Source organism: Tursiops truncatus, chromosome 1, assembly GCF_011762595.2.
Source record: "Tursiops truncatus isolate mTurTru1 chromosome 1, mTurTru1.mat.Y, whole genome shotgun sequence".
Classification (NCBI taxonomy): Eukaryota; Metazoa; Chordata; class Mammalia; order Artiodactyla; family Delphinidae; genus Tursiops; species Tursiops truncatus.
In genome coordinates this window covers 150,993,262-151,017,636 of record NC_047034.1, presented here as the reverse complement: position 1 = coordinate 151,017,636, position 24,375 = coordinate 150,993,262, and the positions used below count along the sequence as shown (strand labels likewise).

The 24,375-nt window shown below is 46.8% G+C and overlaps 1 protein-coding gene across 4 annotated transcripts in view; it reads left to right on the top strand.

Annotated features, from left to right (window-relative positions):
• The window catches only part of NFYC (nuclear transcription factor Y subunit gamma), a 63,107-nt gene extending 41,481 nt beyond the window's left edge, over positions 1-21,626 (top strand). For 3 of the 4 annotated variants that reach the window (XM_019938029.3, XM_019938028.3, XM_004311073.4), the window contains exons 4-10: positions 1,039-1,152; positions 4,706-4,801; positions 9,648-9,821; positions 13,571-13,729; positions 17,315-17,422; positions 19,885-19,944; positions 20,902-21,626. In XM_019938029.3, coding sequence (XP_019793588.1) covers positions 1,039-1,152; positions 4,706-4,801; positions 9,648-9,821; positions 13,571-13,729; positions 17,315-17,422; positions 19,885-19,944; positions 20,902-21,333 — 1,143 coding nt within the window. In that variant the 3' untranslated portion in view covers positions 21,334-21,626. The remainder of the gene's footprint in view (positions 1-1,038; positions 1,153-4,705; positions 4,802-9,647; positions 9,822-13,570; positions 13,730-17,314; positions 17,423-19,884; positions 19,945-20,901) is intronic. The other variant, XM_073791369.1, reaches the window with a different exon arrangement.
• The last annotated feature ends 2,749 nt before the right edge of the window (positions 21,627-24,375 follow it).

Below are 24,375 nucleotides of genomic sequence, written 5' to 3'. Positions count from 1 at the left end.
ATATTGCACTTGTTCTAACTTTTCAATCTGTAAGTTGTTTCACATGATTTATACTTGTGAGAGGATTTACTTGGGGGTGGCCTTTTCTGTATTCCTAGGAGTCCACATCCTGTTACAGTTCTCACAGGAAAAGAGCAACTGTCTCTCTTTCCACTCAAAATTGATAGTCTCTTGTATTTGTGTGGAAAGCTAACAGTTTACCACAGTTTTCCCTTTTATTAGCTCACTTCTTCCTCATGGTAACCCTGAGAGATTTGATAGGATAAGAATTGTTAGTTTCACCATTCTATAGATATGGAAATAGACACAAAGAGGTTAAAAGTGTCTTACCCAGAGTAGGAGAACCAAGATCCCAATTCTCACCTCCTACTTCCTTAACTCCAGAGCTCTTCCCGTGGCTATATCCTGCATAGAGCACCTCACCAAGGGTTCAGAGCTTTGTTTGACCAAGAGTTTGAACTTTGAATTCAGACTTGGCAAGGCAGCTTGCATTACTTGAGCACTTACTGTGTGCCAGGCCTTGTGCTGGGTGCTTTTATATATATTATCTCATTTGATTCCCACAGCAACCCTGGAAGGTTGTTATCCTTTTTCTTTTCACTATGTGAAAAATAAAGCCCAAAAGGATGGGAAGCCAGAGATTTTCCCTAAATCCGTTGGCTCTCATACTCATTATCTTTCTCCACATTGTCTCCCTTTGGATTAGAACCTAAGTCCTACCACTTACTGGCTCTATGGACATAGGCAAATCACTTCATCTCTCCTAAACCCTAGTTTCTCTGAAAGGCTATTATGAGAGAAAGAAAGTGCATGGTAGGTGCTAGGTAAATATCCTTTTTCCCTCTTCCCTTCTTCTGTCTGCTACCTGCTTTGTCCCTACTCGTGGATTTATTTTACCTTGGAATCTTGTAAGGCTACCACCATCTTGTTTTCTAGCCCTTGCCCCATAGCCCAAGAGTAGGACGTGAGGTAAGGGACGAACTGACTGGTTTGAATGACTTGCTGGTGATTGACAGGGAGGGCCTACGTCTGTTACAGATGATCAGTGCAGAAGCCCCTGTGCTGTTTGCCAAGGCGGCCCAGATTTTTATCACTGAGTTGACTCTTCGAGCCTGGATCCACACAGAGGATAACAAGCGCCGGACTCTTCAGGTAATACTGTAGAAAATTAGGCAAGAGCTGCCTTTGCCTTCTTCTGTTGCATGGCTTTGGACCAAAGTTTTTGTTTTTCCTTAGCACTCTGTCAAGCTGATATGTTTAACTGGCATCTTCCTCTACTGCTGGGAGGCAGGCAGACCATATAGCCAAGATAGTCTGTACTTCCCCACCAAGAATCTTAATTTCCAACTCTCCTGTTTTTCACAGCTCAGTGACTGAACTTTGTACTTGGTGAGCTCTCACTATAAACAGAGGCTAAAGTGGTATTTATCTGTTTCCAGATCTAAACAACTTCTGGTTGGAAGCCTTGAGAGACTCCAGAAAAGAACAGTCCCAGGAAGAATAGTCTCACTAACCTCATTAGCCTTTTTGTTTCTTCCCTACTTTCCTGGGAATCCTTTTCTTCCTCTTTCATGTTTCCTTTTTTATTTTAATCCAGCAAATCAGCATTCATGTTGTATGAGGACCCCTTGGTCATTGGCTCTAGAGGCCCTCCGCTCAACATCCAGGCCCTAGTTGTTAGAGGAAAGGTTTCCCAGACATAAGAGGAAGGGTGTGACAGGTACAATAGTGACAGTATTTTAACAACAAAGCCAAGGAAGTAAATTATGCTTTCTGTTTCCCTTTATCTGCAAAGTTGAAAATGCATGCTTTTATTCATTTATCTACAGATATTAAATGAATACCCACAATGTGCCAAGCACTGTTCTAGGCCCTGGGGACTAATACACAAAACAGACAAAAATTCCTACCCTTGGGAAGTCTATATTCTAGTGCAGCCAGACACTGAAAACTTATTTTATGCTGTCTTGAAGGAAGTCTATGAATTTAGAGAGATCCAATTAAAGCTACCTTCAAGATCAATTCAGATTAAAAAATAAAATGGGCAAAGCACTTGAACAGGCCCTTCAAAAAAGAAGATACCCAGATGACCAATAAGCATATGAAAAGGTATACAACATCATTTGTCATCGGGGAAATACAGATTAAAACCACAATGAGATACTGGTTTACACCCACTACAATGGCTAAAATAAAAAAGACTGACAATACCAAGTGTTGACAAGGAAGTGAAGTGACTGAAACATTTATTGCTGGTCAGAATGTAAGGTGCGATCACCTTGGAAAACTATTTGGCACTTTCTAATAAAGTTAAACATGTTCCTTATTCTAAGACCCAGCCATACCACTCCTACGTGTACACCCAAGTGTGGACATTGTTGTATTGGAATGTTCATAACAACCTTGTTTATAATAGCCAAAAACTGGAAACAACTCAAATGTCCATCAAGATGTAAATATATTAACAAATTGATATATTCATAAAATGGATTACTACTCAACAATAAAAGGAGCAAACTGTTTATTCATACAACAACATGGATGAATCTCAATAATATTAAGCAAAAGAAACCAGAGGAAAAAATTACATAGCACGTACACCATATACTGTCACCATCTGTGATGATAGAAATCAGAGTTGTTGTTGCCTCAGATTGGTAGGGGAAGGAAGTTGACTGGAAAGGGATAGAAGGAAACTTCGTCTGTTCTTATCTGGGTGATAGCTACCTGGGTGCATATATTTATTCAAATTCATCAAGCTGTGTACTTAAGATTTCTGTATTTTTTTTTTTTTTACTAAATATGATAATCAGTAAAATACTAGCATTAAAAAAGGCAAAATAAAAATGTTAAAAAGACCCATTTAAGTATATCTGTTTCCAAAATTCTGTAGAACACTTTGGTGTATGTTTGGAGGTGATTTTTTTTTTCTCCCCCTCATTCTATCCATTGATGAGCCGTTTGGGTAGCTTGAGTAGGTGACATCATCAAGAACATGATACTATATCGTACTAATCTTAAATGAGACCTGGCAGCCTTAAGATGCGCCCTGCTTCGGTCGGGAGGGTTTATTATCAAGCTGGTGGCTGGCAAGAAGGGTGGACTGGAGTTTTGCATTTCAATGGCTTGGGGCCATCACAAAGACAAGGGAAGGAAAATTTCCATCCCCTCCTATTTTGTCTGATGAGTCACCTTCTTTTAAGATGTGATATATAGGGCTTGCTAAGGATTTCTGTTAGCATGTTGACTTTTCCCTCCAACATTTTATTATGTTGGAAAAGTCAACATGCTAACACACAAAATAATTTAAACATAAGCAGAGTTTACAGTGAACACCTGTATACTGACCGCCTAGATCCTACCGTTAACATTTTACTTGTTTTGTTCCCATGTCTGTCTTTCTCTCTATCCATCAAGTCATCTATTTTTTTTTTGAAGATGCACAGCCACCATTGCTGCTCCAAAGTCAGTTTATTTATTTGTTTTTATTTTTAATTTATTTTTGGCTGCACTGTGTCTTCATTGCTGCGTGTGGGCAAGTGGGGGCTACTCTTCGTTGCAATGCGTGGGCTTCTCATTGCGGTGGCTTGTTGCAGAGCATGGGCTCTATGTGGGCGGGCTTCAGTAATTGTGGCACGTGGGCTCTAGAGCACAGGCTCAGTAGTTGTGGCACACAGGCTTAGTTGCTCTGTGGCATGTGGTATCTTCCCGGACCAGGGCTTGAACCCATGTACCCTGCATTGACAGGCGGATTCTTAACTACTGCGCCATCAGGGAAGTCCCCAAGTCATCTATTTTTATATGCATTTAAAAGTTTACATTCCCCTGAACACTTCAGCATATGTCTCACTCACCATGGTTCACTATTTTTTTCGGTTTTTTCCTTTGCTTTAAAATTGTCATACAGTGAAGTACACAGATCTTAAGTATACATAGTGTGTTGGTTTTTAATTAAAAATCTTTTAATTTTATTATTTAAAGAAAGGGAATGTCACTCTTAGAAAGAACGCCATCAGAGCAGACCTTGGTTTCAGTAGCTTTAGTCAGCTGACTTGGTCTCTACCCACCCTGCCTCTATTCTAGTGACTTCAGGCTTCCAGTGTTCATGTCATGTGGAACAAGATTTAAACTGTGGATTTGACATTGTGATTTTCAATTTCAAAATAAAAATTGTAGCCTTGTAGGAACTAACATATATAGATCCGATGACTAGAAAATATTGCAAAAAGTTACTGAATTAGGATTTCAGCAAAGGGATTCAAAATAGATTATAACTACTTGTGAACCAAAGAGCCAGAATATTATTTAGGGGCTTAAAAAGTTATAAGGTTGAATGATAGTCTAACCTTGCTAACCACAGAATGACCAGAAATGTGTCAGTTAAGATTGCTAGATTTGTACAGATGTATCTGGAGGATGATAATTTAGGATCCAGCAGAAGTGGTAATAGTTGGAGGCTCAAATATACAGTTTGTAGAGCATGAGCTACATTTATCTCTTTTTTGTCAGTGTTTGTCCATCAAGTCTGATCATTTGAAGTTTATAAGAGTTTGGTTGTACTACTTTTGGCCTGTAGGCTTGGCCATGGGTATTTAATTTGGCTTAGAAGTCATCATCTTACCTTACTTGTAACTTGGAGAGTAGAAAGCCAGGTGAACTAGTTTCTCCCCAGGCTAATTTTTCACTCTGCTTTTCTTTGTTACAGAGGAATGATATCGCCATGGCAATTACAAAATTTGATCAGTTTGACTTTCTCATCGATATTGTTCCAAGAGATGAGCTGAAACCACCAAAGCGTCAGGTGAGCTGGGAAGGCATTGCTCCTGCTGCTGCTGACTAGAGAGTGCCTTGCCTCCTGGTGTCAGATACGCTCCTTTTCCTCTCTCAGCACAAGTCATTTGCTCTTCTTTTGCTTTTCTTTCTGTAGACCAGATCCATCCTTAACATCTCCTCCTGTTACGCATTTAGGGATGCTTTTAACTCAGTGCCTCTGAGGTGGAATTTCAGTGAAAACAGACAAAATGAAAATGAAAGACTTTAGTTACAACAGTAAAGTGAAGCTCATTTCGAGGTATCCTAGGAAGTCTGTCAGAGTTCTTAATCTGGGATGGGAGAGCAAGTTACAGATTTTAGATTTCCAAGAAACAGCTTCTGTGTGTGCATAGTGGTGTCTGGAGTGAGTGGACTGGGTTTTCTCTTAGTCTAGATTGTGGTTCTCTGCACAGTGCACTGGCTGCACTTTAGAATCACCTGTTAGGGTTTAAAAAATACCAGTCCCTAGGCCCCGCCCCTACACCAGCTGAATCAGAATCTGTGAGGGGGAGGCCCAGGCATTAGTGCTTTTTAAAGCTCTCCGGATGCTTTTAATGTGTAACCATATTTGAGAACCACCATTTAAGCAACCTTTCTAAGCAGTCATGAGAAAGAATGTGAGTGTCTGCCTTTCCTGCTCTTCTGTCTGCTCCTCTCCAGAGGTCACACCATTGTTTTTCAGCACTTTGGGTGCATAAAGCTCTTAATTGCAATTGCGATAGACCCCTCTCCTGTGTAGCTCATCATTTTAGGCATGCAGATTGCATGACTCACTAGATGTAGTAGAGATGCTTGGGGGATAGTGGCAGAGTCTGGCAGGAGCAAAGCTGAGCCTTGATCTGCTTTCTCTGTTTTGTTAATAAAATTTTAAGTGTTTTTAATGAATTATTTCATAGTGTATTGTCCTTAGAAACAGGAGTCATTCAGTGACGACCATTCTCCTGTGCCGTCTCGTGTTAATAACGAGTAAGAGAGTGTAGGAGAAGTGGGCATCTTAAACACCCTTTGTAATCCCGACCCTGCCTGAGGGTCTTTGGGTTAGCAAGCCCTCTGCACCTCCTTCCTAGAGCGGGGTGCCTCACTGCGTCTTCGTTCTTTCTGGGCAGTCTTTGCTACTGTAAACATCCTTGACTGGAAGCTGTAAGGCGTTCCAGGGAGCTTTCAGTCGGATGTTTACAGCGGCAGGCTGCCACGGTCGTCCCGCTGTGCATCGCCTTTGAAACATTGCAGGTTTGTGCCCACGGCTCAGTTCCTCTCTTAGTGCTTCCCTCCTCTCTGAGAAGTCACCACAAGAACTCAGACCACTTCGCTTCCTTCAGAACAGTTCATAGCATTCACCCATTCTCCTTGTTGGAATTTGTTTCAGAAGCCCCCTTTAGACCAAGGTGGTGAGCTCTGTGACAAAATCAGGCCTTGCTCGGGCTCCTTGCACCAACTCCTGCTTGTTCCCTGGGGCTGCCTGCCGAGCCAGCTGGCTAGAGAGAATGGTCATGTCCTCTCCCTTCCTCCAGCGTCCTCAGTGCTTCACTCTCTTAGGGTGTCAGAGAGCTCCTTGTTACATCCTAGCCTGACTCAGAATGCTATGATCCATCTCCTTTAAAGTGTGTCTAGCTGAAACAGCTCAGTTTCTGAACTAAACAGGTTCAGTTCTTTGCAGGTGTTCAGGCCATTGATCGGCATCCTATTCGGGAGAGCTACTGCCTGGCCTTTGAAAGGTTGAGATTGCTGAAAGCTGGCCTGAAATTCTAAGATAGCACTTTTAATCCTCTGTAGACATGATGTTTTCCCAAGCTCCAAATTGGCTGGCACCTTCCTTAAGTCCTTTAAAAGCACCTACTCTCCAGAACTCACCCTTTCTGAAGGAGGGAGCAGTTCATTCTTGCTACTGAAGCAAATGTGCTTTTTTCCAGTCTGGGGCTGGCTGCACAGCACTGTGGTGATGGCTCTAGGATGTGAGGCTGCTCGTTCTCTGGCGTTGTCTATCAGACTCTACTTCTGAAGAGATTCTAAGAGCAGGCACTCTGGTTGGGGAGGCCACTGCTGAAGCTGGGCAGGTGCCCCATTCTGGATTGATCCAGTCATTCAGAGATTGTTCTAGCACGGGGTGATTTCCCACTGCTCGGGAAAGAAACGAGCCAGAAATACTGAGTTGTGCATCTAAGGCCCTTGACTTCTCTGAGATGCGTGGGGATGTCTTCTTGTTCTTTGGGGAAGCAAGACTACTCAAGCAGAAGATAGTTGAGGCCTGACTTCTGCCCCACTAAAACTGTGAGTTGAAAGTTCCTGCTCATTGAAATGTCATTTCCTCTTCACCCATTTCTTTAAACCAATCATAATCACTCCCTTACTAGCTTGACCTCCATTGGCGGAATGAGTATTCATAATGCAGAAGAAGCTTAGATATGCCTCCTTCCATTCCAATGATTTGAGAGCTGTCATGCCTGTCCTCACAACACAAACCTTGGTGCCTCTATTTGATACTCACAGAAGTGTCCTAGACACTGCCTAGTTCATAAACAGTTTAAGAGCATACAGTAGGCATCATAGGAGAAGCTCTTTACATGTTCTCACAGCTTTTGGCAAGGGATATTTTAGCTTCTGAAAGTGGTACTTAAAGGGTTTGCTATTTGTCTGGCAAAAAGACCATATTCACTTGCAGATTAGCTACAGTCAAGGATAACTGGAGACAGAACAATGACAGGTCAGGGCTGGTAAATGCCAGTGGCTCCCTACTCCCTAAGACTTCCTGCAAGTTAGTTCTAGGGGTCTGAGTCCTCTGTACCCTCTCATCACCCAAGAGCTTTTCCAAGTTAGTTTGGATTTTAGTGGTTGATGTTTCTTGTAGAATGGGAAGGGAGTTCTGAGTGGAAAATAAATTCATTGAACCTATTTCAGGAGCCTTGAAAAGAGCAGTTGGCCTTTGTTTCTTCGCTAAGGAGGGTGTCAGTATTATCCCTGTCACAGCCAAGATCAAGTTGACTGGCTGACCTTTATTTATAATGGTGAGAAGTTGGAGTTGAAGTGGAGGTGATGTTGTCACAGTTAAGTTGTTCTGGAAACTGAGACCTAGATGAAAATAAAAGGGGACCTCCTTTTTCTTCTGCCTCAGCATGATCATGTCCAGGGTTCAAACTGTTTGGGCCTGAAGCACAGAATGCATTAACTTAGAAAGTTGGTTCATGTTTGAGGACTAGCTTAGAAACCCAGAATGTTACAAGTGTCTGCCTAGACTGGGTGAATGGCCATTAGGGAACCTTGTCATGCAGAGATCCAAGTTCCTCAGGGGCTAGATATCAGGAGTCCTAGTTTTAGTATCCTGGGCCCCCAGTCACCGGGCAAGCAAAAGAATACCCAACCCCGTTCTTTAGCAGACAGGCGTGTCTCCTGCACTACGGCCACAGAATCCTAGAGGTAGCAAGAAATTAGGGATTCTTTTCTATTGCTAACAGCTGTTGGGTTCAAGAGAATTTGTCATACTCCCAACTTGGGTTAAAAAAAGTACTTTCCTACCTCCGGTTGTCTGCCTGGCTCTGTGAATCCATTCATCATTCAGCAACTGCTTATTGAGTGCCTGCAAGGAGACAGGTGGTAGCGACAGTGGGGAGGGAGCAAGAGAGAGCGAGGCTTTGCCTTCACAGGGCTTTCATTCTAGCAGGGAAAGTAGTAGAATTTTCCAAGCAAGTACAAAAAAACTGTAATGAGAAACGGACTTTGGAAGCACAGATTGGGGATGGGGTCAGTACCAACTTTGTAAAGGTCACTCTGGAGAGCTTTGGTCCACAGGGTCTCTATACCTTGAAGAAGTGTCTTCTTTTCCTCTTTCCTTGAACCTGGCAAACTTAGTCCAGAACATGGAAGTGAGTAAATTTAGCTGATATTTTGCTCAACAAGCCCAAGTGGTTGTATGTTTCTGTTGTTTTTGTTGTCCCAGGCAGGGCACCATGTGTCGCAGGGCCCTCCGGAGCAGACGCCGATCTGTGTCAGTGGTCAGGGGCCGGCCAACCCTGGACCCTCAGGCTGTAACCATGCCGTAGTGTGTGTAAACATCCTACACTCTCAGCTGTGAGCTCGAGGTGGCTGGGAGAGGGTTGTTTACTCCTTCTGCCATGGAAAACGTCAGCTGAAGAAGGAACGGTCTCTTCACCCAGCAGATCGGCCAGAGGCCACCCCACTGGGGGGCTGTCCCTCAGGCCCCCTGGGTTGCGCTTCTGTGGCTAAGTACCACCAAACCAGATGTGATGCTGGATAGACATGGCCTCAGTGACCACAGAGCTCTCGACATGCTCTGAAAAGCTGGGCTCTTGCCTACCAGTGTTCTTGATCCTGACATTTGATTCTGAAATTCCAATCCAGAGAAAGCCCTGTTTCCCTTTCCCCTGCTCGTTCCCTCCTGAGGTGGTGGGAACGAAATACAGAGAGTGCTGCCTATTTGGGAGATTGGGAGCCAGCCTGAGAGCATGGTATTTGGGGTGCTTGCCGTTAGCACTCTTCTCAGGTCATAGGCCTTGACGGCATTTACTATCAAGCACTGCTAGTGCGTGGTTTTTAGTTACAGTAATTATTTGCCCATTTGCAACTCATCACGCAGTGGGTGATTACTCTGTACTTCAGAAAATTGGCTGTATGTTTTGTGAAGCCTATGGAATCTGTTATTTTTAGTGTGATTTAGCACAACTGGTCTCTTCGAATTCCACTTTCTCTTGGCTTCAGATGTGGAGAGCTCAGCGTTCAGCAGGCAACTGCACAGAGCCCATTTGGGGGAAGAGTGGAAATTCACTGTGGCAGCTGCTGAGCCGGTTCTTTTCCTCTTACCTGCCCCTCCTTCTGCCCCACAGGAGGAGGTGCGTCAATCTGTGACTCCTGCCGAACCCGTCCAGTACTACTTCACGCTGGCTCAGCAGCCCACTGCCGTCCAGGTCCAGGGACAGCAGCAAGGCCAGCAGACCACCAGCTCCACAACCACCATCCAGCCCGGGCAGATCATCATTGCACAGCCTCAGCAGGGCCAGGTCTGTGAACCGCGGAGGGTGCCGGCCCAGCCAGACAGCACCTCTTAGGTTTGGGATGGGCAAAGTGTGACTGGGGCAGAGGGGCGGTCAGATCACCCGGTCCTGTAGAGGACTGGATTTGAATTCTGGAGACCTGGGCTTTTCTCCAGATTCAGCCACTGAGGTGATGTGTCACCTGATCTCTCTCGACCCTGGTTTCTTTGTGGGTCATATGAGGAAAGTGCAGTGAGCAAGACATTCTCCAGGATCCCTAAAAAGTTTGAGGAGGAAAAAAATCTTTATATTGCCCCCATGATGAATAGTGACATCTTTTTTTTTTTTTTTTTTTTTGGCGGTACGTGGGCCTCTCACTGTTGTGGCCCCTCCCGTTGCGGAGCGCAGGCTCAGCGGCCATGGCTCATGGGCCCAGCCACTCCGCGGCATGTGGGATCTTTCCGGACCGGGGCACGAACCCGTGTCCCTGCATCGACAGGCGGACTCTCAACCACTGCGCCACTAGGGAAGCCTAGTGACATCTTTTAAGTGGACTCCGTGCCTGCTGTCTGTGTCTCCCACCAGAATTGGAATTTGTACCCTCAAGGGGGAGATCAGGCATCATTGCCAGCTTGCATACCTCTCCTCTCCTTTTCCCCATCATTTCTGTGTCCCACCAAATTTGTGTCAGGTGACTTTCTTTTTACAATAGTAATCAGAAGATTCCTTCTCTGTCTGAAAGCAGTAACATCCACATGGTTGGGGATCATGAGAGGCTGAAGAGAACTATGTGTTTTTGTTTTTGTACGTCTTTATTGGAGTATAATTGCTTTACAATGTGGTGTTAGTTTCTGCTGTACAGCAAAGTGAGTCAGCTATACGTATACATATGTCTCCATATCCCCTCCCTCTTGAGCCTCCCTCCCACTCTCCCTTTCCCACCCCTCTAGGTGGTCACAAAGCACGGAGCTGATCTCCCTGTGCTATGTGGCTGCTTCCCACTAGCTATCTATATTTGGTAGTGTATATATGTCAATGCTACTCTCACTTCGTCCCAGCTTCCCCGCCACCCCCGTGTCCTCAGGTCCATTCTGTACGTCTGCATCTTTATCCCTGTCCTGCCCCTAGGGAGAACTATGTTTCCTGAGCTCTGACTCCAAATTCCCTGCCAATCATTAATTTATTTATTCATCAAACATTGAACATCCTCTTAGATAAAGTCCAATGCTATGTGTTGGGGACACAAGCATGGATAAAACAGTCCCTATTTTAAAGAATTCAAGAATCTAGTTGGGGCTACAAATACTTGAAGGTTATACCACTTGCCACGTGGGAAGTATAAGATATTCTTAGGATTGTGTAGAGGGTGTTATGGGAGCACTTCAAAGTGGGTACCTAACAAAGATGTGAGGGAGGTGGAAGGAGATGTCAGAGAAAGTTCCCTGAAGGGAATAATATGAGTCTTAGAGGGAACAATGGAAATGAATCAAATAAAGAGGGAAGGAGGGCTTTCCCAGGAGAGGGCACAGCACGAGCAAAGGCTTGGAGGTGAGAAACAGCACGGGGAAAATGGTAGGAGGGGAGGGTACAGTCAGCATAGCGGAACGTCTAGGCAAGTTGAAAAGATAGGCAGAGGACACATCCCAAACAGCCATGTGTATTCTAGTAAGGAGCTGGGTTTGCCTAAAGAAAAAAAGGTTGGGACAGGGGTAGATTTAAATATTACTATGATTTTAGGATTTATTCCCTGCCCATTTTCTTATCCATGTAACAGAAATTTATTGAGTGCTTGCTCTTTGCAAGACACAGTCTTAGGCAGACGGGGTTTAAAGATGATCACAGCCCAGTCCCTGCCTCAAGGCATCCGCTGCACCATGATGCCTGAGGGACTTTCTTTGGCTAATGCTTGTGCCTCTGCAGTGGTGAGAGCTTTACCTGCCAAAGGCTTATCCCTGTACAAAGCAAACTTCAAGGGAGTCTGCCAAGAGCTGGCTCTGATTGGCTGGCCGTTCTAAGAAGCTCATGGCTGTTGTGCCCCGACAGCAGGGCATGCCATATGTGATTTGACATCTGCCATGCTAACACGAGCCCTCGTTTTCCTGAAATAATTTAGAAATACCTTGGAAATCCTCTTGGGAAAATTGAGTTGGTAGTACAGTGATGAGTTGGCAGTATGCATTTTTTTTAGTCAGCGAGAATTTCACCTACCTCTTCTTTGCCACCCCAGACTTGCTCAGCTTGGAGCTGATAAGGCTTGTGAGGGTGGTGAAGTTGGTTCCTCCCAGCATCTCCTGTTGTTTCGCTGTCTGGCTGGTTCAGGGTGGCCTTGTGCTGTGTCACACCTCCCCGGACCTACAGGAATCGTTGTTTCAAATTGAGTTCAGATACCTTTGCAGGACCAATACCTATTAAAGTTGGAAGAAAAGCGTAATTTGTTAAAGTGAATCCTGTGTTTTCTGTCATAAAATTGGCAACATTTATTACTGGAGGTTTGGGGAACAGGCTGAGTTGGAAATCATGGTGTGAGTACAGGAGGTGTTTCCTGTTGACCTAACCCACTGCATGTATTGCCCTCTGTCATCTTTCTTCCCTACCCTCTTGCAGTTTGTAGTAATTTCTCCTTACCTAATAATCCCTTGAGTCCCATCTACAGTTCTCAGAACATATCCCCTTCCCTTGTAACTTTAGATGCAGAGTAGACCTGTGCAGTCAGAAAGTGAGAGCATCAGAATAACAGCATCGATTGAAGCCCAGGATTCATTAAGACTCTCAGAGTTGTCTTAAGAGGTGATTCTTAATTCAGAGTGGGGAGAAATCATATCCACAGTGAGGGGTTGGGGTGCAGGTGTGGTTAAAAGGCTCCACTAGCACCACTGCCAGATGCACAAGATGTGCTGGGATCTGCGATGGTCACATCTAGGGCTAAAGTTTTGAGATTAAAAGAAATGACTGATCCTTTTGACAGTTTGAATCTGCTGTCTCTCAAAGGAGCAAGTTTCATTGGGCAGTCCTCTAAGTGTGTGTGAAACACAGAATCTTCATATACATTCGACAGAAATTCCTTAAATCTGCGATTCCTGTTTCTAGAAAGTTAGAAGTCTGGCTTTATTAAATTCCGTTACTTACGGGTAGCCCTAGTTAAGGTCCAGGTCTTAACAGTGTCCAGGTCTTAAGGGTGTTTGCCTCGCCCGTGGAAAGCAGTGCTGTGATCCAGAGCAGCTGGCTGGCCAGAGTGGGCTGGAGTCGCTCTGCTGCTTGAATGGGGGTGAAAGCCAGTGTGCCCTTTGTGTTTCTTCCAGTGTCCTGCATGCCTGAGAAGGAGCCCAGGGTCCTGAGCTTAGTTAACCCATACTGATCCCACTTTCCATTTAGTTTGCCCTCTAAACTCACCTGCTCCAGACTTGACTTCAGCCATGTCTCAGGCAAATTATCGTGGTTGCTTTTGATTCTCTTGTACCGTATGTGCCTTTCTATCATTGAAGGGGCTGTGAAGAGTTGAAACGTTTGAAGCATAGAGGTATTCGGGGCCAAGGCAAATATTCTGTACTCTGAGTCTAAAAATCCGTTTGGCCTTCCTGTCTTTTATTTTGGAGAGTGACTTGAACAGTGCTCTGAGCCCAAAGGACTCTGTAGGTTGAGTATTGTTAGTGTTGCGATGAGGTCAGGCATCCATGGAGGGGGTTTGCTCCCGGTGAACTGCTCGTTATTAACCCCTTGGTAGGCCTAATGGCTCTGGGCTGGAGCTCAGTCAGCTTTCTCATGACTCTTCCTTCCAGACCACACCCGTGACCATGCAGGTTGGAGAAGGTCAGCAGGTGCAGATTGTCCAGGCCCAGCCGCAGGGTCAAGCCCAGCAGGCCCAGAGTGGCACTGGACAGACCATGCAGGTGATGCAGCAGATCATTACGAACACAGGAGAGATCCAGCAGATCCCGGTAAGTCCTGCCCTGCCTTAAGGTCTGCGTGGCACTTTGCTCAACAGTATAACAGGAAATAGTTAAAGATTTCACACACACACACACACACACACACACACACACACACACACACACTCACACACACACACACACACACACACACACACACACACACACACACACACACACACACACACACACACACACTCTTTGTTATAAACCTATATTCCCATTACCCCAAACCACAACTTGCTTCACTGTACACGCCCTGCTTTCCTTTAATCCAGGTTCGGGCTCACCACGATGGGGCAGCTCCTCTCCATTTCCCCTCACTCGGCCTACGCAGAGAAATCATTGTAACCACTATTCTGTGCCAAGGCCCAGAGGCCCTGTGAGGCAGTCCTAGTCCGTCCTAGTCCTGTCTTTTGATTTGCAGAGAATAAGAGGGAGGTGTATAGAGAAGGCCATAAATACACTTGTTGCATATTCATGAGTCAGTTCCCAGTGGAGCCTGCAGCAAAGTGTATTTTTGGCTTTCATTTAACTTACCCATTCCTTCACTGTGGACTGCTACTTCCTGTGTGCCTTGAGGGATTTCATTTCTTAGATTTGTTGGCTTTTTCACTTGTACTTGTTCTTTGGTGGAAAAAAAAAAAAAAGGTCCTTGTCTTAACACTTGCCATCTATTCATTGGTCAATTTGCCACAAAAAAATGTGGAAAATGAGTGACATGGAGCAGGCCTGTTCCTGCCCCTTGCCCTTCCTATTGTAAATGAAATGTAGGCAGATACAGAAACTCACTTGGACTTGGTTAACTACTTCCTTTTTGAAGAAAGTTCAGAAAGTATCCTCAACTCTGTTTTGGGGACTGTTCTTCTTAACAGAGTAATAGGCCAGGAGAAAGCTTAGGAAAGGGGTGTGTGTGCATCCCTCTGTTTACCTCTTCCCTTTTCATCTCTCTCTCCCCCTCCCATCCCCCGCTCCATCTCCCTTTCCCCCCTCCCTTTCCTTCCCCCACGGCGTGGGGCTGGGGGTGGTGACGCCACACACACACACCCCCATCAATTCCAGATTCCTTGCAGCCACCAGCCCATGACTTCTCTCACAAATGGTTCTCATTTTTGCATGTGGGGGCACCAAAACAAGTTCAGCTAAGCCAGAGAAGAGTTCACACTTTGTAGTAACTTTTTCTTTTTAATAAATTTATTTTATTTATTTATTGTTTTTGGCTGCATTGGGTCTTTGTTGCTGCGCATGGGCTTTTCTCTGATTGTGGAGAGCGGGGGCTACTCTTCGTTGCAGTGCACGGGCTTCTCATTGCGGTGGCTTCTCCTGTTGTGGAGCACGGGCTCTAGGCACGTGGGCTTCAGTAGTTGTGGCACGTGGGCTCAGTAGTTGTGGCTCGCGGGCTCTAGAGCGCGGGCTCAGTAGTTGTGGCTCACGGGCTTAGTTGCTCCGCGGCATGTGGGATCTTCCCGGACCAGGGCTCGAACCCGTGTCCCCTGCATTGGCAGGCAGACTCCCAACCACTGCGCCACCAGGGAAGCCCTGTAGTAACTTTAACTTGAGTCTTTTAAAGCCTCTGGGGCACAGAAGACTTGTTGCAGAATTTAGGACCTGGTCTTCACTGTATACCTTCTGCAGGAGTCTGCATTTTTAAACTCACCAGAGCGCTCGTATTAGTGATGACCTTTAGGAAGGAAGCTTTGCTCCTCTTTTGAAAGCCCAGGGGGTAGGCTTCTTTGCTCTGTAATTTTAAAAAGGTGTGAGCGTCCCCAGGCCTACCCTTGTGGTAGAGGACTGAAGGGCAGAGCATCACCAGTACCTAAACACAAGCCTGAAAGAAGAGCTTGCTTCTAAGAACTGCTTGGAACTGTTTGGCTCACAGCTTTTCAGTCACATTTGAGTTTCTGCAAAAGAGCTCTTCCCAGCTGGGAAATGTAAAATCCCTATGGCCAGCAGTATACCTTCCCCCACTCCTGGGACAAGGCTTCGGTCTCTCATCCCATGTTCCTCAGCAGGAGTTCTGGTGACTCCTGGTACCAGCCACCATCTGTCTCGGCAGATGAGGTTTCCCAAGCCTCCACCCAGCTGTCTTCCTCCCCATAAGCAACTTAATGTTGCCTGGAAGCCGCACTGTGGGATGTAGTGGGGAGTTTAGGCTTGGCATCACAACTTCCCAGCAGCTCCTCTTGGCGTGTTCTCAGGAGAGAAATGACTACAGGTCACAATACCTTGCCCTGTCTCCTTTGAACCAGATTATTAACGGGTTTAGATTTTGTGTCCCTCCATCTTGCCTTAAGCGGACAATTCTGGAACGTTCTACCAGGAACTTCAGTGTTAGTCTTTTCTTGGTGGTTCAAATCCTCATTGAGTCTGAAGTTTCAGGGAAGCAGTTTGATTTAACACTGCATGCAGAAGCTTCCTCCTGTCAGCATTTTCCTCACGGAAGTAAAAGCCCCTGCAATGAAGTTAGCTCTTGAAGGCAAGGGGAAATTTTGCTCCAGGACAAAGAGGCATGACTTGCCTGTTACCCTCAAGAAGCTCACCCTTACAAGCAAAGCAGGCTAGGCAGCTAGGGAGGGTGGTGTCTGGGCCTCCAGATAGAGAGAGACCAAATCTGCTGGTCCTCCTGGAGCCGCCTTCATTCCCCACATCCTGAGTGTGACTGTCCGGAGTCCTCCTTTGCTGACTCTTTTCTCTGCTGATTGGTCCTCTCCTCATCCCCATGCTCGAAGCACTCACTAATGCTTCCGTGCTGTGCTGCAGCATTAAGAGCTGAGTTAAGGCTTTTAGCACACAATTAAATGCAGCGTGTGGTATTATTGTATTAGCTGAGACTTAATCTTAAGCATGAGGGACTTTAAGGGCATTTTTGTAGCTTTGGTTTCCGACGATGGGGTTTTATGTGAAAGGTTTATTGATTCAGCTTCCCTTTGGGAGGTATTTGGCCAGAAGCTAGTGCTGAACACCAAGGATCCTAAAAGTCCCACAGACCCCTATTGGTCCTGGCTCTTGGGGACGGAGATAGTAAAGCGGGCCAGCTTTCTCTTCCAAGATGTGCAGCATGGGGCTGGGCAGTTCTAGGGCTGTGGTGCGGAGTGATGGCCATCGGCTTTGGTTACTCCTGGCAGGCTCCGGGGCTCTTCTCAGTATTAGATCAGCCGTCCCGGGGACAGGGGTGGGGAAGGGTGGAGACGGAGGGGAGAAAGGCCCCACACTTAAGGTATAAGCGTTCCGATAATGTCAGACAGTCTTTGGCATCAAATCTTAACATAGACTGTGAGCAAATAGCTAAGAGCCAGTGAATGTTGAGGGTCCAGCCGTGCTGTCCTCACATATATGACAAGATCCTCTGGGAATTTTCCCCCAAGTCCATTCAAGGAACTTATTCTCTTTTGTGTTGTGTGACTTACGGGGTAGGGATATTATGGTTTTGCTTGTTTGGGTTTCTGTTAAAAAGGAACTTTTCAGGGTCGGCCTTTTTGGAGGGGTCGGGGTGGGGACGGGTAGCGGACAGTCCCCATTTCTTGTCGTGGAAAGTTTGCTTGTTTGAGGTTGCATTCAGTCTCCGGTGGTTTGTTTGTCTCTGCCCCTGCCTAGGTGCAGCTGAATGCCGGCCAGCTGCAGTATATTCGCTTAGCCCAGCCTGTATCAGGCACCCAGGTTGTGCAGGGACAGATCCAGACGCTTGCCACCAATGCTCAACAGGTATGTGCTGCAGAGATTCAGGGCTTGAGCTGGGAACCAGCTGGAGCTGGCTTCTGACAAAGTGCTCAGCACACAACTCTCGCCACCTCATCCTTCAGCAAGAGCCGCCTCCACCCCCCGCACGTCTGTTCTGCACCCCAAGGGACAGATGGGGTTTATCGGAGGATTGGATTCAAAGTGTGTCTCTTACCATCGTGCTCTTGAGCGACAAGGAAGCTCAAGGCAGGGGAAGCCTCAAGGATACTTGAAGAAAGCCCAGTGTGTGTGTGCGCAGGTCTGACTGGAGGAAGCCTTCTGACAGACTGCCTCATCGTCAGGCTGAGTTTCCATCTTTAAACCTGATGACTGTTGTGATCTGGCGCCTCCTGTGCCCCTTGGAAAGCTACTTAGGTTTTTACTTCTACCTTCTCATGCACCCCTAACCAGAGACTGCCCTCCTCATCTCCTCTCATGCCCTGAGATACTGAAGGCTGAGCCACAGGTGCCGAGGGGGCTGCCTCCCTGGGCTTGGGGATTGGGGGATGTGGGTATTATTTGCAGGGGACGGGGATGCTGGACAAGGGGAGGCATTGTTAATCAATTCTTTTGCCTCAGACCCAAAAAAAGAAGCGATCGTTAAAGAGCTGGACTCGTCTGGCCCAGTTGCATTTTGGTGATGTATCTATTGACAGTGGTGACAGAGCTGAGTTTGTAGAGCAGGTCTCCAAAGATCTCATTTGGGAAAATATGAGGAATGAGCCAAAAGCAGGGCTTCTGAGTTCCATGTAGTCTCTGGGATCTTTAAAGGCCCACTCTAAACCCATTCCTTGGCTTGCATAAGAATATGGGCTTTTCCCTAATTTCCTGGGGCTCATTGACGTGGAATCAGATCTCAAGATTGGTCCCACCCTTTAGTGTACCCCTCTTTTTTTTTTTTTTTTTTTTTTAAAAAATTGTAAGATTCTAGCCTGGGATCCAGAAACTTTCTATGGCACAGGGTGGGAGGAAATGAGAAGGAAGAGTTCTTGGTTCCCCAGAGGTCAGTTTTGAGACCAGGAACTAAAGCCAGAAAGTGGGGAAAGTTGGGTGTATAGAGAGGGAGGAGTGAAGCAAGAAGAGGGTGCCTGAGGACGGAGTCTGTGTAACAACAGATTGTAATTATAACAACGTGGCACTTCGTAGGTGCTCAGTAAACGTTTGTTGAATGAATGTTAACGTGTAAATGGAATTTAAAGGTGAATGAAACTCTTCTCAACTGATGTGAAGGGCAATCCTGCTGGCCACAGGGCACAGTTAAAACCTTCTCATCTATGACACATATTTTCCATTTGTCTCAGGATCATTCATTTATTCTGCAGATATTTCTTCAATACTTACTTTGCACTGAGATAGACAAAACTTAGCTCCTGCCCTCAAGCAGGTGGGCGGAGAAAGACCCAAAACAAAGAACACTAGCAAGAAACCCTCATGAAGCCCTTTCATACCTGTCCTCTTGTTTTCCTCATAGCTTCATGGGTAGACCCGATGGGTTGTTTTTGGCCCATTGTGAGGACACTCGAGAAGACAGTCCTTACCTTGCAGGGTGGCTGTGATGATTCCAGGAGAAGGTACACAGAAAACATTAGCTAGTCAAATGTTCCATAGATAACATATACGCACACAGACATTCTTCAGTCTTTTTTCTAGTCTACCAAGCTGTCTGCAGCAACTGGCATTATATGATGCAGTTCTCCATGTCTGTAAATTTCCTTTAAAATGTATTTAAAATGCCCACATAAGATTTTAAGTACATGTGATAAATGTTTTCCTTACCCCCGCCCCCCCACCCCCGCCTTGGCCCAGAGGGTTGCACGTGGCCTCTCTCGGAAAAAGTACTTCATAGGTCTGCCACAAGGGCTTCCAGGGCCAAGGCCACCTGCTCGCCAGGGTGTTTCATATTCCAGTCAGATAATCTGGGTGATACGGGTTTGGTTTGGAGCCCACCTTCCAAGCATGAAAGGGACCACTCACCACTTTGCCCAGTGTTTTGCAATCTGCCTTCACTGGTTGAAAGACAGACTCTTAGGGTTTCTGCCTAAACCATAAATGTTATGCCCTGTCCTGTCAGTACCTAGGAGCTAGGTGTTTTTGTTTGACTTGAGCCTCAGGCCCCAGAAAGACTTTCTTAGCAAGGGGCTGGTTTCGGTGGGGCGGGGGGTAGTTAGGTGGACATTAAGAGAGATGGTTGCAGAAGTTGAATATTGCATGCTCCGGGGTCCTCTGTATGGTGCCAACTCTGAGTAGCTGTCTGTGCTAGGGGGTGGGGAGGGACCCTTGTTTTCCTGCTACTCATCAAGCCCCTGTTCTGTGCCAGGCCTCATTCTGGGCACTTTATGTGCATTGTCCTTTTGACCTTCACGACCCTCTCCTGGCTGGTGGGCTGGTGGACTAGTGGACCAGACCCTGCAGCTGATCTGCCTACTTTGCCGTCTTGATTCCTACAGATCACACAGACAGAGGTCCAGCAAGGACAGCAGCAGTTCAGCCAGTTCACGGATGGACAGGTAGGACACCCAGCCTAGGCAGGAGCAGAGGGTGAGGAGTTGTGACAGGGTAGCAGGTGATACCTGTGGGTTTGGATGGCTAGGGCAACTGTCCCATCATCTGTTGACAGTGAGTGGACAGAAATTGTTGAAACAACAGTCTTGCCTATCCTCTAGATTTATAGACTTGGTGGGAGTTGACAATAATCCTAGACTTTATGTAGCCCCAGTCCCCGTTTTACAGATGAGTGAACTGAGCCCTGGAGGTGGGAAGTGCCTTGTCTGTGCTTGCTTAGCTGTTCATTGCAGAACCAGGACTAGCATGCAGGTCTCCTGTTTCCTTTCTTTAAGAATAGTTTTTCTCTAAGCCACGCTCTTTTTAATCGCATGGATTAGTTGAAACGCAGAGAACATGTGACCTCGCAAGCTCTCTAGGTGCCTGGAATTCAGTAATTCTAAGCTCATGAGGAAGGGATCTTCCCTTTGCCGGCCCCCTTGCCCTTCTCACTATCTTGCCAGAGACCCCTGAGGACATGATAGGATGACATGCCTAAGCCTATGTTCTCTGCTGCCCAGAAAGGAGAGGAACTGGCATCAGGACCCAACTCTGGCTTCTGCCAGCACCAGATGCCAGGCTCACATGCCAGGGCTGCTGTGGCAGGGGGTCTTAGCTTTTGGTTTCTTTTGGAAATACCTGAGAAATCACGTCCAGTTGGCCCTAACCTTCCGTAGTGGCTACGCGAGCCTCTTCGCGGGTCTTCGCTGTAGTAAGCATTTAATCCCAGGTGACCTGCCTCCCCGTCAGGGCCCATGCAGGAGATGGAGATTCGGCGTAGCCTCAGCCTGAGCCAGATATTCTGAGGAAAAGAGGAGAAGGGGTAATCCCTACTGCCCCTGCCAGTGAGGATTACTGAGTTGGGGAAATGCTGACTTCCAAGCTGCTGGTACAGTGGTTCGAATTGCTTGTGTTTGTCACAGAGGAACAGCGTGCAGCAAGCTCGAGGCTCTGAGCTAACGGGAGAGGCAGAGCCCAGAGAAGTGAAAGCCACAGGAAATGCAACTCCCTGCACCTCTTCCCCGCCCACCACACATACCCCCTCTCACCGGGCTGGTGCCTCCTGTGTCTGCTGCTCCCAACCACAGCAGAACTCCACTTCCCCTCCTCCCTCTGATGCCTTGCAATGGGTGGTGGTTGAGGTATCTGGGGCCCCCAACCAACTCGAGGCCCATAGGGAGCTGCATGCCCCTCTCCCAGGGGTGACCTCACTCTCTCCTCTCCACCCCTCGCAGCAGCTCTACCAGATCCAGCAAGTCACCATGCCTGCCGGCCAGGACCTCGCCCAACCCATGTTCATCCAGTCAGCCAACCAGCCCTCCGACGGGCAGGCCCCCCAGGTGACCGGCGACTGAGGGCCTGAGCTGGCAAGGCCAAGGACACCCAACACAATTTTTGCCATACAGCCCCGGGCAATGGGCACAGCCTCCCTCCCCAGAGGACCCTGCCGACCTCAGCGCCTCCTGCAGGCTAGGACACTGGTGCACTACGCCCGACGCCTGGGGGCAGAGATTCTCCACAACAGAAAGATGCAATATTTTTTATTTCCTTTTTCCCTTTTTTTTTCTCCACGGAATCAATATTTCAATATGTTGAGCTGTGTGTCCAATGCTATGAAATGAAAATAATAAATAACATATTTATGGCATTTTCTTGAAGAGTGTGGTTGAAGAAATATTTCTTTTGTTTCTCTTTTTTTGGTTCTTACTGCCACTTCTTTTAGGAGCAAATCTCCTCAGGGGTGTATGTAATCTCCTGACTCTTGGAACAGCTGCTGACCCAGGATTTACCACCTTGTTCTGCCCTCAGGTGAATTAGGTGACCCTGTGTAGCTTCTTTTTCACTAGTGCTCCTCTCCCCGCGCCCCTCTCTTGCCCCAGAGCTCTGTGGATTTGCATCAGAGGCCATGGAAACATTCCATGCATTTAAGAGACTCATTTGCCATGGGGAGTGGATGGTTTCATTCCCAAACCCTTCTTTTCCAGGGACTCAAGGAGACTAGGACTTTGTGTATTTGCCCCCCACCCCCCAGTTTTAATTTTATTTTATTTTTAAATGCATTAAAAATTATGCTAGTCTCCTTTGCTGCATGGACTTCAAACTGCATGAAATGCAATAAATCTCATTTTAGATAATTTGGAGTCTGGGTTTCTGTGTCTGGGGACATTCATGGGACCACTTTGCTTGGGAAAGGCTTAGAAAGGTTCGTCTGCCCTCAGGTTGGGTGTCTGTGAAGGAGGGGAACACCTTTGTGAGGAGGGAGGATGTCCAAAGCAAAGGGAACTTGAGCTGCATGTCTGATTCAAATTGAGATCTTCAGCTGATTTAAAAAATGAAGTTCATTTTTTAAACGTTCATCAGAACGTTTACTGCTCAGAGTTGCCTGCCTGCCTTATTTCCTGGACTACGTATGACACATGGGCCAGATTCAGCCTGTGTCCTTGGCCGAGGGTGAAGAGAGCATCTCTCATGGAGAAAGCTTTCTCTGTCCTTAAGCAAGGACTCGAGTACGTCCCTCCACTCCTGTCTCGGCACAGGCTGGCACTCTGAGCTGCCTGCTGTAGCCATGCCCATTACCAAAGGCATGGATGGCATCTGCCATGGAGGGTAGCCCAAGCCCCTTGTCAGCCAGCAGGTCAGAAGGGTTCTACAGCCAGGGCTTGAAAGTATGGAGAACAGAAGGAGCATTCCACTTCTTCACGGCCTCTGTTGGCCGTAGAGGCCAGCGGTGAGCCGTCTTCCCCTCACCATGCCATTTACAGCTAGAATGAGGCCTGTGGTCATGGGAAGAGCAGAGAACTGGCTGCCAGGAAAAGTACTGATGTCTTCTCAGTCAGTAATATGTCATAAAACCTTAGGCAACTCCCTTCTTTGGGGGACTCTTACAGTGTGAAGCAGGGTTAGGGAAGGGGCTTTAATATTCGATTATTTCAAGTCTGACCCTGATGCTCTAGTAATTCCCTCACCGAATATCCCCCACTGTTAACCATGGTAAGCACTTGGACATCTGTCTCATCTGTTTCATTTTCAGTTACTTACCTAAGTGTACCTTACCTTACTCCACAAGAAAAAATAAGACGGCTTGCACTGAAAACATACACAGTGAAAAAATGTGACAGATGAGAATTAGGAAGAATATTGTTGAGTAGGAAATCAGGATCATCGAAAACAAGAACAAATATTCTGGCTGCAAAGACCTACAGAGTTCTTAAAATTAGGTTTCACGTTCGATCCCGAGCTTCCTGACCACCAGGGCAAAAAGAGAGATGGGACCAGGTAAGAGATTCATATCTAAAACAAAGAAAGATAACATTCTTTAGCAAAAGCAAAGATGTTCCTTGCTGTAAGGTTTTGGATACATGGTACCCCTCCAGTGTCATCAAGGCAGATGAAGCAGGCGATGCTGTCACCATGAGAAGTCAGGTCTGCCCCCTTCGTTCTAGCCCTGGACTTCTCTCTGAAGGGGATCATCTGGCCTTTCCCACTGTCCTGTACCCAAACACGTCTCAGTGAGACATGCAGGTAATTCACTGACAGCACGTGCCCAGCCCCACGTGGAGAGGATTCAAGAGAGCGCTTGTGAATGAGAAGCACCCAGAAGGGAGGCTGGGCTCAGAAAAGGCAGAAGCTCAGCTCTTTTCGTTTCCTGGCTAACCTCTCATGTTGAGGTCACTGCACAGTCCCACCTTGCTGCTCTTCCTCCCATTCATGAAAACCCAAGCATAACTGAAATTTCAGACCAGTCAATGGGTCCCCATTTTCCTGCAGACTTCCATTCTTATTTTGGAAATGTTTCCATCGGTTGCCTTACTGAGCACGTTCCCTTTAAATTTCCCCGCCAGCAGGGCCCATGCGGGTGTAAACAAACACTTCGGTGCTGCCCAAGAGAGCCCCTATCTAATACCCAGCACGATCCCCTTACATCCGGAGCACTCTTAAACATTTTTCCTAGCACTTGCAGCATCTGTCCTCCCAATGATCTTCACAATGACCCTGCAAGGGGAGACAGGAAGAGGGATGGTGATCCCTGTGTTACAGATGGAGACATAGGAGGCCCAGTGAAGTGCAGTGACTTGCCCAAGGTCATGCCATGAATAGGGGTAGAGCTGAAACTAAAACATTGGTCTCCTGACCCCCTGTGCATACATAGTTGCTTTCTGGCCAAAGGTGGTGTGTGTGTGTGTGTGTGTGTGTGTGTGTGTGTGTGTGTGTGTGTGAGAGAGAGAGAGAGACAGGGCTTTATAAATATGAACTGTCTCCTTTCGCTCTGCCTCCCCAGACCCACTGGCTCAGCCTTGAGTATACGTGGAATAAATAGAGCAGTTAGGTCTGGTCTGTTGACAGCTGGTGGTTGGGATAACTTTCCCAGAAGGCGATGCTGGGGGCTGGAGGCCCCT